Consider the following 17,044-nt stretch of genomic DNA (forward strand, 5'->3'; position numbering starts at 1 on the left):
TCTTTTACGTGCCGTAAATCTACGACACGGGACCCACGGCTTAAAGTCCCTCCAGGAGGACTTGTTCCCTGAATTTTTCCGCCCTTAAAAATTCCACGACCTCCGCCGGGTTTGAACCCGCGTACCTTGAGTCATGAGGTGGGAACGTTACTCCTAGACTACGGAGGCCGCTGACATTTTACTAACTAGTTATATGAATTTTGGAACAACCTTTCTAACGATCAGACTAAATATATTTCTAATGGGGATGTAACAATCTACGTCACTATCTGATGATGACGTACCCTGAAGATGTTTCAGACACAGTATACGTACCGTCAGAGAAGTGGCAACCATGCTTCTGAAGAACCCCTCGATGGTTTTCCCGGACATGAGCATGGGTACTCTTTGGGCCAGACAGACAAGCAAACCTCCGAGGAACAATCCTATATTTGCCAAGAAACATATCTTTCGGCGTCCCCAGTGATCAATCATTGTTCCCCCTATAAGACAGCCGAGCGGACCTGCCCCTGCATTCAGGCTAACTGAAATACATAAATCCAGGTCAGGTAGCTTTCGTTATCCCTGGCAAAACTTCTTGCAGTTAATGTTTAAAGGATCTGAGTCAAGCTCATCAGCCTGGGTGTCACGTTAGAGAAACAATTTCATGCGCGTTCGAAATGAAGTATTATGTATATATATTCTGCTCCACGTATGCCCGTATGTCTGTCTCTATGAATGCATTTAAATAAAATTTGGTATTGGAGAGTCCTCTAAAATTTATCGAAACTTCCTAATTTGGCTTAATTAGTAAGTAATAAAATGGAGCTTTCATATATTAAAAAATTATATTTCCTGTTTATTTATCTATTTATCGCCGAATGATAGGACGATCCTTGAATGATGAATCGGAAAGGATTCTGAAGGAAGCGGCTTTGGTGTAAAAGAGTACTATCACACCATTTGTCTGGAGTGACTGAGGAAATCGACGGAAACTCTCATTCAGTATTGGCGGTGTCGGCGTCGACATTTGAACGTAGCCGCTCTCGAAAACGAGTCTGGAGATTTACCGCTACGCTAGACCGTTCGGTATTTTGGCTAAAATCGGGTCGATATATTATGAACCTTCCATGAAGACCTACGTAAGCTGCATGGCCCATCTCGAGAGTAACATGCTATATACATATTGTGACGTGGACGGCGCAACGCTCGGTAAACACCCCCCCCTCCAGCGGTGACGTAACAGCATCGGAGCAACTGCCGCTGCTACGGTAACAGGCCAGTCAACACTCCGTCCCCCTCCCCCACAGTGATGTAACAGCACTTCCCACAGCGACGTAACAGGGGACACCGCGGTTACTAAGCAGCAATAAACAACTCTCGGCAGCGTTCCCCAGCAACGCCTGTAAACACGGCGTTTACGCAACAGTGGTAGCTATCACGTAACTGTTTACTGTGTTGTCAGTGCGGAAGCTGCATGACAGGAGAATTACCAGAGTAACCAGTCAGTTGCAGTCTAGCATTCACCGGAGTGAATGGAAGCAAGAGAAGTAATTGTGATACTGCAGATGGCAGTAGTGGTGTAATTGTGAATTGTATGATTGTGAGAGGGAGTGTTCAATAAATTCGTTAGATCCAATACGGCGTGAAGTTATTTGTCGCGTGATATATACCCAACACCTGTCAATTTGGTGTCAGAGTTGGTTTACGAACTTATACGAATATATATACACACACAAAACAAACTCCGTGGTTTGAGTCCGCAAGCGAACTATACCGACAGAGCGACCGTCGCTTGTCCGCGAAGTTAGTGCCAACTTTAGCGGATAGAGGGAGTCGCGTGCTCAGCGCAACTTATCCCCACGGGCGTTAATCTCTGTTTTCTCGATCGGAGCAGCTATTTATCCTCACGAGGCTGAGTGGACCCCGTTCTAGACCCACTACTTCTCAGAAAATCTGGTAGCGCCGGGAATCGAACCCGGGACCTCTGGATCTGTAGCCAGGAACTGTGACCACTAGACCACAGAGGCTGTCTATAGCGACGTTTAAAACCGCACTGAATCTGTAACGGATAGCAAGACGTCTGCAGTTTCTACGCAGCCGAAAATTGTGATGGACGAGTGAACAATCCTATTTCTGATTTCTATCTAGTCCCGGAGGCCGTCAATCCAGACTTAGATCTTTCCTGTGTTTCCCCAGTCTCTGCAAGTTAATATGATATAGTACCTCAAAATGGGCCACGACCGCTTCCTTCAAAACTTATTATTCATTAATCAATGAACCTACCATTCGCCGCCATACAGTCTGTGTTACTGATTGTGTCCTTTAATGAACTATAAATATCAAGACTTTCCGTTGGCTTTTCAACGGACATTACAGTATTACACATTAACATTTACTTATCCAAGAGGTGGTATCTTCGTCTACGTAGAGGCTGCTGTTGGCTGCCTGGAGCCGGGGCAGCAGAACCGCCGAGTGCCCTAGGGACATGCCGAAGGAGATGCCCACCAGGAGACATGCAGAGACAACTGTGACCTGCGCACAAGTTCGCGTAATCAGCATGGAACCGCCATATCTGGCTCGCTGTAGTCAGTAGGCTACGGGCTGGGTGGCCGAGGAATCGGGGTTGAATTCTCGATCTACTTCTGAACTGGAACGTCTGCCTAGTTCTGAACTGGAGAGTCTGCCTACTTCTGAACTGGAGTGCCTGCCTAGTTATGAACAGGAGTGCCTGCCTAGTTCTGAACTCGAGAGTCTACCTAGTTCTGAACTGGAACGTCTGCCTACTTCTGAACTGGAGAGTCTACCTAGTTCTGAACTGGAACGTCTGCCCAGTTCTGAACAGGAGAGTGTACCTAGTTCTGAACTGGAACGTCTGCCTACTTCTGAACAGGAGTCTACCTAGTTCTGAACTGGAGTGCCTGCCTAGTTCTGAACAGGAGTCTACCTAGTTCTGAAATGGAACGTCTGCCTACTTCTGAACAGGAGTCTACCTAGTTCTGAACTGGAGTGCCTGCCTACTTCTGAACTGGAGTGTTTCCCTAGTTATGAACAGGAGAGTCTACCTAGTTCTGAACTGGAACGTCTGCCTAGTTTTGAACAGGAGAGTACCTAGTTATGAACTGGAACGTCTGCCTAGTTCTGAACTGGAGAGTCTACCTAGTTCTGAACTGGAACGTCTGCCTAGTTCTGAACTGGAGAGTCTACCTAGTTCAGAACTGGAGTCTGCCTACTTCTGAACTGGAGTGCCTGCCTAGTTATGAACAGGAGAGAGTACCTAGTTCTGAACTGGAAAGTCTGCCTAGTTCTGAACAGGAGAGTCTACTTAGTTCTGAACAGGACTGCCTGCCTAGTTCTGAACTGGAGAGTCTACCTAGTTCTGGAATGCCATGTGCACCAGCACAGGGGGACCCATGGTCTGCTCACAACAGACTGCAGGAAGCACCAGAGATTCACAGACCCGACAGGCGATGTGTGGAGGCTGTGCAGAGAATGTGACTTCGGCAGCTACCATTGAGTATCTCACGCGCCATCTTTATTCCTACACACGTGACCTACTCTGTTGGGCGGTAGGGTGCTTAGTGACGTTCGCAGAGTTGTTATGCATCAGAGATGCTATTACTGTTGTCGATGGTACGGAAATAAAAGCCATAATTTGCTGATAATTTCTGTTATCCTTTACAAAATGTAAGGGCGAGCTTCCGCGTCCATTTCTTGTGCCACTCTCGATAACGGAAAGACGCGAAGATATCTACAGTTCATCGGGGTTATCACGTGTTTGTGTTCTGTTCATACCGATCCCAGACTTGCGCAGTAGACTCGAGGAGTGCACGTGGTCACGGATATCACAATAAAAGGGAAACTGAGGTGGCGTGACAGACTTCTCACACATTTCCGTCAATGAGACACCGGAGCACCCAAGTACTACGTTAGTCGGTATTTCTTTCGTATACTGTTTAACGACGGTATCGGCGTTGTGGTGTAGAGACCTGTTACTAGGTAGCGACCGAGAAAGAAACAACGAAACCGCATTCGCTGCTGGGCAACGGATTTTAATAAGCAAGAATATACGGCCGTTGCTAGGGAATGACTCGGTAAACAAGTTCCCATGGCTACGGATAAGCATGCAACAAACGAGGTACTGTTGGAAACTGTGTTTTTTACTGCTGAGGGGTTATAAGGACGATTGAAACAAGAATTCAGAGATGGCAATGTGCTGCCATTCGGAACGAACTTGACCCCGGAAGTAAAGGAATAGTTATTGTTAGAAGCCGGTGCCAGGTAACGTCTAATGAAGATGCTGTAGGCTGGAAAAGATTTTGCGTGTACGTTAGCGATTTGTAAATTGTGGAAATTAGTGATGGCGCTATAATTACTCGTAGTTGCGTGTCGTGTGTATAAGTAGTCGATAAATCCACTGTCAAATCCAAAACCCCGTCGAGAGTCACACTCATACCACGGGGCAGTACATAGACTGTACAGCAAGGGATGATGGGATGGCTAATAAATTGGAAAGGATTTGGAAGGAAACCCGCGTGGCCTAATCCAGACAGATCACGGAATTTGATGGAGGGACTGAGGAAAATTATTAGGAGCTTCCGTCACGATAGGCAGTGTCCCGGATGAGATTCGAACAGAAGGCCTCCCGAAAATAATTCCAGAGCCTTATCGCTATGATAACCCACTTCTTCGCTTTAGCCCTTAGTCCTTGATATTAATTGGCTATGGTTCTTCAGTCACCGAGAAAGATTATAACAACAAATATGTTATTTTAATGACTTTCGAGCAACAATAGCAGATGGAGAAATAATATTAAAATGGATTTTAGAATAATACTTAAAGTGTGTTACACTGATGACCACTAAGAAGAAGATATAGATATATAGATATAGCTGCAAAACAAATTGAACCTTGAAATTAATTTAAGTAACAGACCCTACAAATTCAGTTCCTACCTCACAGTAAACACAGTACTTTTACGCTACAACGACCACTCGGTTTAAGGGAATAATTACTGTTTATTCTGATAACCGCAACAAAACACATACATGCACTGTGTGGGCAAAATAGAGTTTGGTAAGATTGAAAGAGGTGGTACACATAGTAACCATTATGCTCATTATGGAAGACGGAGATTGGGAGGTTACTGTAGGAACGGAAAACGGAAAACACATGGAGGGATAAACCGATAAAGAAGAAACAGAGAAAGAGAGAGAAGTGGTGGGTGCAGACTTGAAGAATTCGTTTCAAGATAGGTTCCAGCGGTGGGCCTGTTTTGAAACACTATAATGAACTTTCGAGTTCTATAGTAGGCGGTTGCAATGGCTTCTCAGGAATGGCTCTGCTCCATGAAATAGAATACAAGATATACTGTGTCATGTTTCCTCTTGAACTCTTGCGTACATCTACGTCAAAAGAATTTGTTTACTGTTACACTCGACTAACCCTCTGCAACAAATTGGTCGTTGTGTAACCTGTTTCACCATTCAAGAAGTTCGTAACTTTCTTCGTGGGCTACGGAATTCGCAATAAACAAGAACTATTTCTTTAAACAGCACCAACCAGCGTAACGCCCTCGGAACATGTTTCCTGTGAGGTACAAACTGAATACTTATATATAGTTTAAACAAATATTATAATTCAATCCTGCGACCGACCGTCTAGACACACGTGTTCTTGGTTTTACTTTGTCTTCACGCAAATATTTACATGGTTCCCAAATTCCAAGTTACTACTGCAAGCTTCTCTTGCACGCCTCCCGAATTAAATTCATCAAAATTATTTTTCCATATTATGCAATTCGACATTAATTGTATCTATGGCTCTACAGCCTTTTGTTGGTCCTTGGCCGTCTTTTAAGTTTCTTGATCTCTTACACAGTCGGTAGGACTCCTTGGACGGGTGATCAGTCTTTTGCAAGGCCGCTACGTACACGCAGGACAGCATAAACACAGAATAAACGCGCACAGACATCCATACCTTGAGTGGGATTCGAACCCACGACCCTAGTGTTCGAGCGGGCGAAGACAGTTCATTCCTTACACAAGGCGACCACTGTGATTGCAGGAAATCAAAATAACCACGGCCGCTGTCTTAAGCCACAATTTTTAATTACTCTAAATTATTCGCTTTCATATTGCCATTATCAAAAGGACAAGGGCGCGAATCCTGGGGATTTTGCAATGAAATTATGCTCTTTTTCTCAACCCCCCCCCCAAAATACAGTAAAATATCTCCACTTCTCCCACTATTTTTTCCTTTCACCGACTATTTTACTGTTCTACATCTCAATTTTTTCCCTGATGCTTAAAAAAGTTACCGTAACTTAAATAACTTACCTGGGACCTAAAATCTCTACGAGCTGTCTTGTTTCCTTCTCTTTCAACAACATTTTCTACTGTGGGTTTGTAGGCAGAGGAGTCCCTCAGCTCCATGTTGTGTTTATGAATGCTGAAAATTAAAATCCCGTAACTTAGACCCGTCGTTTCCTGTTTTGGTGCCTGCCAAAAGTTTCAGCTAATTCCACAGCAAAGAGTCCAGCATCTTGCTAGATGGGATTAACATTTAGCACAAACAGAACCACAGACGGAACGACAACTACGTCATAACAAGAAGATGTGGCAGGACAGAAGATACAGGACACGATACAACACACAAAGTAACTCTGCCGCCATCACTGAAAATTAAATAGAACACAATTTTATATACACGTACATGCGGAAAACCGCCATGTAATGGGTGCACAAAGAATTGCAAAACAAAGCAGTTTCCCATAAAACCCATCAACTCTACGATACAATAACATAGACTTGTACTCCACACTAAATAATATGGGTGGAAAAATTAACTTTCATATTTCAACCAAATTATCAAGTTTTACATTTTACGGCTGATATCCAAATTATAACGAAACACAGATAATGTAATTAAATTCATAATAATAATAATTATTAATATGGCTCCACACGCGCCATAGCTCAAGCGGTTAGTCGCTGGCTTCCCACCGCGGCGGCCCGGGTTCGATCCCGGGTCTGGTCAAGTGGGATTTGTGGTGGACAAAGTGGCGCTGGGGCAGGTTTTCTCCGAGTACTTCGGTTTCCCCTGCCAATCTTCATTCCAGCAATTGCTCCACAATCACCCTCACCTATCATCTGGGGCTGGTACAATAGGCTAGAAGTAGCCGCAGTACAAGGGACTTAGTCCCACCCCACTAGCAATAAAAATAATAAAATAATAATATGGATCCACATTAGAAATATATAGAAATACAATTCAATAATGAAGAGTATGTTTCATTAAAAGTTGCCTGATGATGATCCAGCTGGAGGTAAACATGTAGTAAATGTACATAATAAAACTAATGATAATATAATAATATTGGTTTATTTATTATGCATTTGTTGTGTTGACGGTTGTATAATCATGCCGTTTAGAATATAAATCGAGGACTTCAGACACATCCCTAATTAAGGAAGAACACGGCTTAATTTAATAGAATTGATGACATTATAAATAAACAATTTTTATCGTCCTCTCATATACAAATCTATATTGTCAAGTGATAGAGTGACTATAGATGGGAATTTTGATTGGTAATCGGATTTATTGAACACTTATAGGTCATAACTAAAAATAATTAGGGCGATCTTACTAATTCACACACTCAGCATTTCACTACAGCACGTACTAAGCATTCTCAGCCTGCTGTGTCTTCGTGAACCGTTGTCTGGTGAAGACTTCCAACGCTGTAGATTTCCCAACTTCCGTGCTCACTTCCTTACTAACCGGCGAATGTCTCACACCTAGTAAACTCTAGATTTGTCCTGCTTATAACACCTCCACACGTACAGCATAGAAAACACTGCTCCAACATTTCTTCTATTGTTGCGTCAATCAGCTGTCGCACAGACCGCGTAGAGAACACCGCTTCCCAGTTAGTCCATTGGTACGTTTTAGGAATATGTTGCCTAGCAACGGGTCTACATGCTATAATATTATATATGTTCGTATTGTGGTTCTTGTGCCTCCATTTTCAGGACCGTGAGAACGGAAGAAACACTTTCCTCCGAAACGCTAACAATTCTGGCTCGTATTTGGAAAGTCATCGTTTCGGAACCCGACTGAGACACTGATAAACCTTATCGATATAATTCTTAATTTTTCTTAGTTTCCCAAAGGATAGTCTGAGATAGTACCTGAAAGCAAGCCATGCTCGTTTCGCGCTACATGTTTTCCAGCATTTAATGCGCAAATGGAAGCACACAATAGTAAGTAAAAGTAAAGCTATCCCTGTACCAGGCCGTGAAGGCCCATAGGGTAGTGAGACGTTGAGGGTTCCACATTATCTAGACAATCGGCTCAAAGATGGCGGTAAGGTTGTCAGCCTTACGCGTCGGCCGCGGTTTACTCCCCAGGAAAAGTATTTAATTAATTCCTAGTACTCATTTCTGTTAGAGGCTGAGTCGACCCCAGGGTCATAGTGCGGCTGGAAGGATTGGGTCAATTAAAAAAATCCAATTACCTCATCGGGGCTTGAACTCTCGACCTCCCGGCTTGTAGCTACCGCTACCCTAAGCACACAATACTCGTAGCAGTTCTCTAAAACACTTCAGGACGCGTTTTCCTTGGAGATACATGTAGCCATCGGATTATTTGGCATCAAAATGGAAACTTTGGATTTCAACGGTTCAAGAAACAGATGAAGGCCACATGAGCTGACGTAATATTTACATGATGGCGCATTAATTTATTGCTTTGTAGGCGATTCGCTGTTGCAACACCATGAACATACTGTAGCTTGTAGAACTGTTGCTACGCAACAGTTCTAGCTTTGTATTCTTGTGGTCCTCGGTTGTAATCTCGGCTGGGATACCATATATTATGAGATTTCCGTGGTTTCCCCCAGTCTCTTCAGATGAATGTTGGGATAGTGCATCGATTAAGTGACGAATGCTTTCTTCCATATCGGCTCTAATTTACGTTTCATAAAAAACTTTACCATTTGACGCAATCTTTGGTTCGTCTGGGGTAACTGGGTCATTTCTGATGTTTGGTAGAATTAATTAGTGAAAACAAATTATATTCAGGATACTAATTATGAAAAATGATTCTGCATTAATGCAATACAAGACTCTTATCCATATAGACTTTAAAGGAATCTGACGATGGTGTATGCTGTACAGAACTATTAAGCTTATTTTGGACTCTATCCATCGTCTGGTATATATAAGACAAAAAACCACAACGTTTCGGAGACTGGATCTGTCTCCGTCCTCAGGTGGATGGGGCAAGATAGACCTACTCAGCTGGGCCCGTTAGAAAGAGGTAGCGTCAATCACTGGACTGGAGACTAGCTCTTTCTAATGGGCACAACTGAGTAGGTCTATCTTGCCCCATCCACCTGAGGACGGAGACAGATCCAGTCTCCGAAACGTTGTGGTTTTTTGTCTTATATATATACCAGACGGCAGCGTCATCAGCAGCGACTTGAAGCACAGAGCAAATGATGCTCGAGATGGTTCAAGTTCGTATAGCAACAGGCGTGACCAGAGCGGTTTGAACGGCTGTTGTACTGCGATGTGGAAAGCAAATGGAAAAACTACCACATTATCACTTTTCCTGGATAGTTTCTTTCCAAAAACAGAGATACCAAATGTGGTGTTGGAGAAGGATGGAGAAGATTAGTTGGACCGGTTATGGGAGAAATGAAGAAGTGTTAATTAGAGTCAGTGAGCAGAGGTTTATCTATATGAAATAAGAGAAAGATAGAAGGGCGGATAGAAGTGACCAGAAGACAAGGAAGACCTAAGAAGATGCTGGATGACCTTGGGAATAGAAGAGGCTATTTTCATTTGAAGGAGAAAGCTCTCTATCGCATTAAGTAGAGGAACTGTTTTGGAAGAGACTGTGGACCTGTCGCCTGACAGATTACTAATGAATGAATGAATACCAGACGATGGATAGGGTCCAAAATATACCTTATAGTTCTGTATTCTTATCCATGCTCAGCATGCAATAAAGCTTTCCTAGAAGTAAAAAGAATTTAGAAAAGTTCACAATTCCTGAAAGCTGGAAAAAGTGTGGGGTCATTCTGATTAATGAAGGTGCTATATTAGTCACTCCCCTTTTTGACACCCGTCTACATACATTTGTTCCCTGCCCCGAGCAACCCATACAGACATAAAATAATAGCTTTTGATACTTGTTCGAACCTCGTTTAAACTCTACTTTCTGAAGTACAGAAACCGCAGGGCAAGCCTTCCTCGTCTTCAGTCTCACTAATGGGCTGGAAACTTGAGCAGTCAGCGCTGTCTTCGTGTTCTTTCAGCTCTTATGCTTTCAGTTTTCTTTCGGCAGCCGTGCCTCGGAGTTACTGCCACGTGTGAAACTTCTTCTCGCCTGTTTCGGGATAGTTTTCTGGATTTCGCAAAAACAAATTGTGCATAATTGGGGCCAAGACTCGTCAGGAAATGTTCCTGGACCAGTGGAAGCATTACGTTCCTCAGCAGAGGACGAATAGAGGGATGCTACAGGCGCCATCACTGTCTGATCCAGAGCTGAAGTACAGACTTCACATCCTGGGTCACGCGCCTCACGCGTTATGTACTGGTTGTAGGGGAGGAACGTCCTGTCACGTGTATGTGTGTTACAATAAACGGGGTTTTGGATTGGTGAATGCATTTATTGATTACTTACAGGTGGTAACTATAAATAACTATAACCAATGGCTATTGCTTTGCCTCCGGGCTCAAGTCCTGTCTTCGAGACCCCTGTACAGAACTGACTCAGCTCTGAGTCTGAGTCTTATGTTACGACCGACGGTCAGTCGGACAGTCTGTCTTGGAATGAAGCACCCATCTGTGGCTCAAGACCAAATTTTTATTACTGTCAGACAGTTGCAGGTTTGTTGATGTGGGGCGCCCTCTCTGACAAGAGGACGGGTCTGTCGTTTACAATTGCTGCTTGTCCTCGCCAGAGCAGTCATTCTCGGGTTCGAGTCCCATGGTACTCGCGACAAGATTTTGCTGTCTCTGATTCGAGATCTCCATTTTCATCGCCTCCTATGACTGACAGGGCTACGGTGGAGGTATTCGAATCCCAACTCCACACGGGATTCTCTCTGACTCAGCTCTAACCTTGTACCTTGCTTATAACATCTCTGCACGGACCGAGTAGAGAACCCCGTTTCTAACAGTACTTCCATTGTTGCGCCTCGATTCCTTGCTCTCGGAATTTGTTCATCGGTCCATTGCTTAGAAATGGCTCTGGCATATTTGCTTATCTCGCGGTCGTCGCATGGTAACGGCTCTCATTCCAGTACCTTTGAACACTTACAGAATATTTTCAAGTACTGAAATTTTAATCCATGGTGTAGGAAGCAACCTTCTGAATTTGGACATGTTGATAGATATGTACGTGTATGAAGATGTATGTATGACTTGGTTTCCTGTGGTAATCAGATTGTGATCACGTGTATGCAGTTTTATCACGAGAATATGAAACTAGTGACGTGGGCTGCCAAACACAGCGTGTTAGTGTGATGCTGTCGCCATGAAATCAAAGCTTCCAGACAACAATTAGATGCGTGTCCATCCAATATACATGCTAAAAGTGCCGTGTCCTTGCGAATTCTACGAACATAACAGAAACACACTTTCTGGACTCCCTATTTGCACGGTTGGCCAAACTGATATATTCCGCTTATGCGAATCCAGAATCCTTACGTGTTTGAAAATGACCGTGGGAGCAATAAACATTTCAGGAGCGAATTTTGTTGCGCCGTCTCCACGTTCTGCAGTGGTTATCTGTAAAACTCTTCTACATCCCCCCCCCCATTTTTGCAATATTTTTTTTCAGGGCAATTTTTATTCGGAAGTCCAGTCTCATCCACTCTTAAAGAGTTTTCTTCTCTAACATCTCACGCTGAATCAAAGTACAATTCTGCCAATATTCTCTTCACTTCTTCCTCTATCACCTTTGATAACCCATCTTGCAATTCTGCGAGAAAAATGCATATTCCTCTTTAATAATCAGTCGACCGTCCCTATCTACAGTTTCTTCTTGTTATATTGGTGGGTCAAGGGTTCGGTTTGCAGAAGAAATGATTTCTCTCACACGAACGCTATGCGTAATGGAACTTCCTAACTTCCTCTAGGCAAATTCTTTTATTCTGTGACACTGAATTCTTTTGGGTGGCCAGCTCTTATGTTCGACTTCTCTGCAATTGTATGACTTAGGAAAACCTTTTTGTAGATGAGCAATCTTAACACTTTTATTTGAATAGTAAAACTTGGTAAAATAGTGTAAGAGTCCTTGGAGGTCCATATAGATGTGAGAAATTAAGGCTCCCACATTTTCTACACAATCAGAAGATGACTGATTGCAATGAGGCCAACACGTCTGACCAGTTGCGCAAATTAGCTGCGCGGTGAACGAATTAGTTAGCCTAAAAATGGCCCCTATATGCCGTAGCTGTTAACACTTTTAAAACTTCACCAAAAATTTTCTACTTATATTTTTTTTAATGTTTCAACATAGTCACAAAATTCTATCGCGTAAATTTGGTTATAGATAGCAGCACTTACTTGGTGATTCAGTCCGCGTGTTCACATTCTTCTTTGCTGCAACTCAGTGTTCGTCAAACTTTTCTGAAGCCCCAAAGACTTTGAGTAAAATTATTTATTGGGGTCACATGATACTTTTTTCATTGTTAACAGTAATATCGTTGCCCTTTCTACGAGTCGTATGTGAGATAAGTTTTCTTAGGGTTCATGGTCTTGACTTTATGCATTCAAAGCTCTCATATATTGTACATGTGTGAACTACATCTTTGATACTTTGAATTATTTATGAGACGTGCCCTGGTGTGCTTTATGAGCTTGTTTGAGCGTCGGAAGCTGTTAATAAAGGAGATTAGCCTTGTTATTACATAAACATGTTGCAACGGAATAGATTAGGGTAGCGTTCACGCTCTGGACTGCGCAGGCGCTCCTTTTGAATTTCTGAAGGGACACCGGCTATCCTGCCTGAGCATTTTCATAGTGTTTCTGTGTTCCTCCAGGTAAATTCCAAGTAGAATCTCAATTAGACCACTGCTTGCATCCAAATAATTCCCAATTCATCAGACATCAGTCGCCCCATTTGAGGCTACACACTCTGAGCTAGATAGTGCCACCTTCGTAAACAAACCACAAAAAAAAGTGTTGCCTTATCGACATGATTTCATCCAATTTTGGGAGGCCAGATTATCTACCTGCAGAGAGCCACCTAAATTTGCTCCGTCTATCTGTCTTCTGCTTATAAGAAACAAACAAAAAACCGGTAAACATATTTTGATTAAATTTGGTATTACATGATTTTACGATGAATTATGGTCGCATCCCAGAAGACAGCAATTTGCTTAGGATTTCAGCAGTCTCATATGAAGTTCCTCATTATGTAGTTTTCTCCATTTTTCCTGCTACTTCATCTCCCTCAGATCCAAACTTTCGTCTCGTTACTCTCCTTCTGTGCGCTTAGGTAGACAGCACACCAGTATGCGTCAAGACATGTAACAGTCAAGACACGAAGTCTGCTACATGACGCAAAGAAAGTAGCACAGTTGAAACGAATGAGATTATGAAAACTGCCACACACCGGTCTGAGTCATGATGCTGACCAATCACGAATGAAGTAAGACTGCGTCTTTTGTCTCATGTCTTGATGCTTGTCTTGACGCAGTTGGTGTGCGGCTGCTCTTAATCTAGAGAACGGTTAAGATTAAGATTTCTGGAAGCACCACATCTTAGTGACACAGATCAGAGAGCTTTGCTTGTCTCAATCTGTAGGATGGCGTGGAATTATATATGGGTTCTGCTCTCACTAAACAAAATCTCTCCTCTCATTCATATAACTTCATGAAGTCATCGTCTGTCTCGTGGCGTGCTCTATCGCCACTTCTGAAACAAAATGAGACAATGCATATTACGTTTCGCCACCCCATTTTTTTTTCCGCTGTCTCTGCAGCTTCCTTCGGCCTTGGCCTCTGATTTATCAGTTTAATCATCATTTTACAGACGGTAGGACACCTCGGACGGGTGATCAGCTCGTCGCAAGGCCTCTACCTAAACACAGGGCAACATAAACCCAGGAAAAACACATACCAAATATCCATGCCTTGTGTGGGATTCGAACCCACGAAGAGCGAAGACAGTACTTGCCTTAAATCGCTCGATACTTTCATGGATTTGCCTTAGTTGCAAGTGTGAGACGCCAGAATGTGTTTTATCCTAAGTCGTATTTAAATTGTATTTAGTTTCGTAACTTCAAGACAAGTTTCACAAAAATTGGTGTACACTGTAGTACTCATGTGACGAAAGATGAAGACGCTTCATGAACTGTTCTTTTTTATTTCATAGATGAGAAGAAATTCAGAAATCTTGAAAAGAAGCGAGAAAACATTACGTCATACAGTAATCACAGACAAAAGGTTATAAATATTATACTTCCAATTCTCGGCAAGAAGGGCTTAAATCAATTCTCTTTTTACTTTTTTCAGCGGCACAAAAGCTTACACAATTTCTGAGGTTTTGACAACCCTGTCAGTTTTTCTGCACACATGAAACAAAAAATTGATGATAAAATTTATGTTGGAGACTTTTACGAAATATATTATATTTCAGCATCCCGTTGTATTGAGGCATTGTCCTTATTATCAAAGTACACGTCAATAATGCAACAATATAAAAGACATCAAGAATATATCATTCGCTAAAACAGTATTTTCATACTTTATGATGTTAAATCATCAAAATGTCAATAGGACACTAAAAGTATATTTTATACATTAAAAGTGATTATCAAAATTTCTTGAATGTCTCTAGTTTTGCATGTATTTTTTCTCTATACAGAGACACCTCAATAGTGACACATACACAAGAAAATACGGCACACAAAAGCTACAAATAGCCGCAAAAGGGTGCAACGACTAGTCATGAGATAGAACTAAATATTGACGTGCATGGGAGCATGGTGGACAAGTGAACAGTGCAGTGGTCTCCCCAAAAACCAAAAGAAATCACCACATGATGGCCCACGTGAGGCCGAAACATGTAAAAAAAAACAGGAAAATACATGTAAAACTAGAGACATTTAAGAAATTTTGATAATCACTTTTAATATATAAAATATACTTTTAGTGTCCTATTGACAATTTAATTATTTTAACATCATAAAGTACTAAAATACATTTTTAGTGAGTGACATATTCTTGATGCCTTTTATATTGTTGCATTATTGATGTGTACTTTAATACTAAGGATAACGAAATATATTTTTAATTTTTGGTTAAAGCGTACATTTTACATAAGAACCCAGATGGTTTTCTGCCCGCATCTCAAACATAAAGCGTTAAATATTTATCAGAACGAAAAGTATTAAAAAAAGAAACGTAGAAAAGAATCACACATAAATTTTATCTTCAGCAAACTTTTCTCTCAAATCTTAAGGTTTTCAACATAATTATGTAATAACTGTTATGCTTCGTACATATTTCCTAAATTGCTTATAGAGCAATGAACAGTGGTCTTCCGGTCGCGTCATAGCTCGGGCGATTAGTCACCAGCTTCCCACCGCGGCGGCCCGGGTTCGATCCCAGGTCATATGGGATTTGCAATGGACACAGATACTGGGGCAGGTTTTCTACGAAAACTTTGGTTTTTGCTGCCAATTCTCATTTCAACGACTGCTCCACTTTGATTAATAATCCTATCATCCTCGGAGTACTGTCTCGGTATCGACAAAAATATCTTCCGCCTCAGTTTATAGATTTACAAAATATAATTTTACATAAGTTTCTAAATACTTGTAGAATCATTCTAATCCGTGGCTTTAGTACGTAAGCGTACTATACCGACCAAGCGACCGCCGTTGTCGGCGAAGTTAGTGCAAAATTCATCGTATAGAAGGCGTCGCGGGTCAGCGCAACGAATTTCGGTTTTCTAGACCGGAGCCGCTACTTTTCAATTCAAGTAGCTCAATTGTCCTCATGAGCCTGAATGGACCCCGTTCCAGACCCACCGCTTCTCAGAAAATCTGGTAGCGCCGGGAATCGAACCCGGGACCTTTGGATCTGTAGGCAGGAACTTCCTTGCAGAAGCATACGTTACTAAATACCTGAAAGACATTTGCGCATATTGCAATAAGTACTTGAGCACGAATTTTGAACACGCGTAAGCTTAAGCCCAGTTCACGCACAATGCAAACTGAAAGCACGACACGTAACCTTAAGTCAGAGATAATATTTAATTTACATTGACCCCTTTATGTTAACTTACGCTCTTCGTAATGGCCTTTATATTAAGCTCTTCTTACCGAAGGACGAAGAAATACAAACATCATCATAAATTACATTTTCTGTCCACTTAGTTGTGTTGGCTTCTGTTGAATTACAGAACATACAGAGCAGTTAAAGTATGAAGACAACACACTTCAGAGACACCATTGTGAGACCCGTGATCTCCACGCTCTATCCAAAGTAACCATGGAAGATATACTTATATTCTAACAGACTGATTACTGAAACTGAAAAGACACCATCCAAGGTTTGAGGTACTCACAACGGTTGTTATGAGAGTATCTTCTGGGATATAACAACACGTAGTCCGTTAAAAGTCAACCGACGTTTCGGAGGAACATATCTCCCTCTTCAAATTCGAATAATGCAAGAAAAATACCAGCTTTAAATCAGAGGATTGCTACCTGTTTCCACGTTGATATCTTGCTAGCATTATTCGACATTAAAGATGGAAGCGATGTTATCCTCCGAAACGTCGGTTGACTTTAAATAACCTACACTGCGTTATATCCCAGAATATATTAGGAATCCTTTTGTATGATTCTCAGCATTGATACTGAAATCTTTTAGGCCGATATTTCTAATTGTTGTATTCATTGTCAGTTTAGGGGACGTCACATTTCAACAGCCAGCTCTACCGAAGAAAAGTTCTGTGTTTTAACGAGGCCTCCGTTATGTCGGTTTTGGTTCCCACCGTAAGGTAAAAAGGTAAAGCTATCCCTGTAACAGGCC

At 42.1% G+C, this 17,044-nt stretch overlaps 1 protein-coding gene across 1 annotated transcript in view; it reads right to left on the bottom strand.

The window, feature by feature from the left end:
* Nucleotides 1-12,665, bottom strand: part of LOC111874959 (facilitated trehalose transporter Tret1-2 homolog) — a 16,718-nt gene extending 4,053 nt beyond the window's left edge. The window contains exons 1-4 of the mRNA XM_023870853.2: nt 12,564-12,665; nt 6,318-6,429; nt 2,379-2,514; nt 316-524 (exon numbers count right to left, since the gene is read on the bottom strand). Coding sequence (XP_023726621.1) covers nt 316-524; nt 2,379-2,514; nt 6,318-6,413 — 441 coding nt within the window. The 5' untranslated portion in view covers nt 6,414-6,429; nt 12,564-12,665. The remainder of the gene's footprint in view (nt 1-315; nt 525-2,378; nt 2,515-6,317; nt 6,430-12,563) is intronic.
* Nucleotides 12,666-17,044: the final 4,379 nt, after the last annotated feature.

The sequence above is a fragment of the Cryptotermes secundus genome, unplaced genomic scaffold (genome assembly GCF_002891405.2).
Source record: "Cryptotermes secundus unplaced genomic scaffold, Csec_1.0 scaffold743, whole genome shotgun sequence".
In the NCBI taxonomy this organism is placed as follows: Eukaryota; Metazoa; Arthropoda; class Insecta; order Blattodea; family Kalotermitidae; genus Cryptotermes; species Cryptotermes secundus.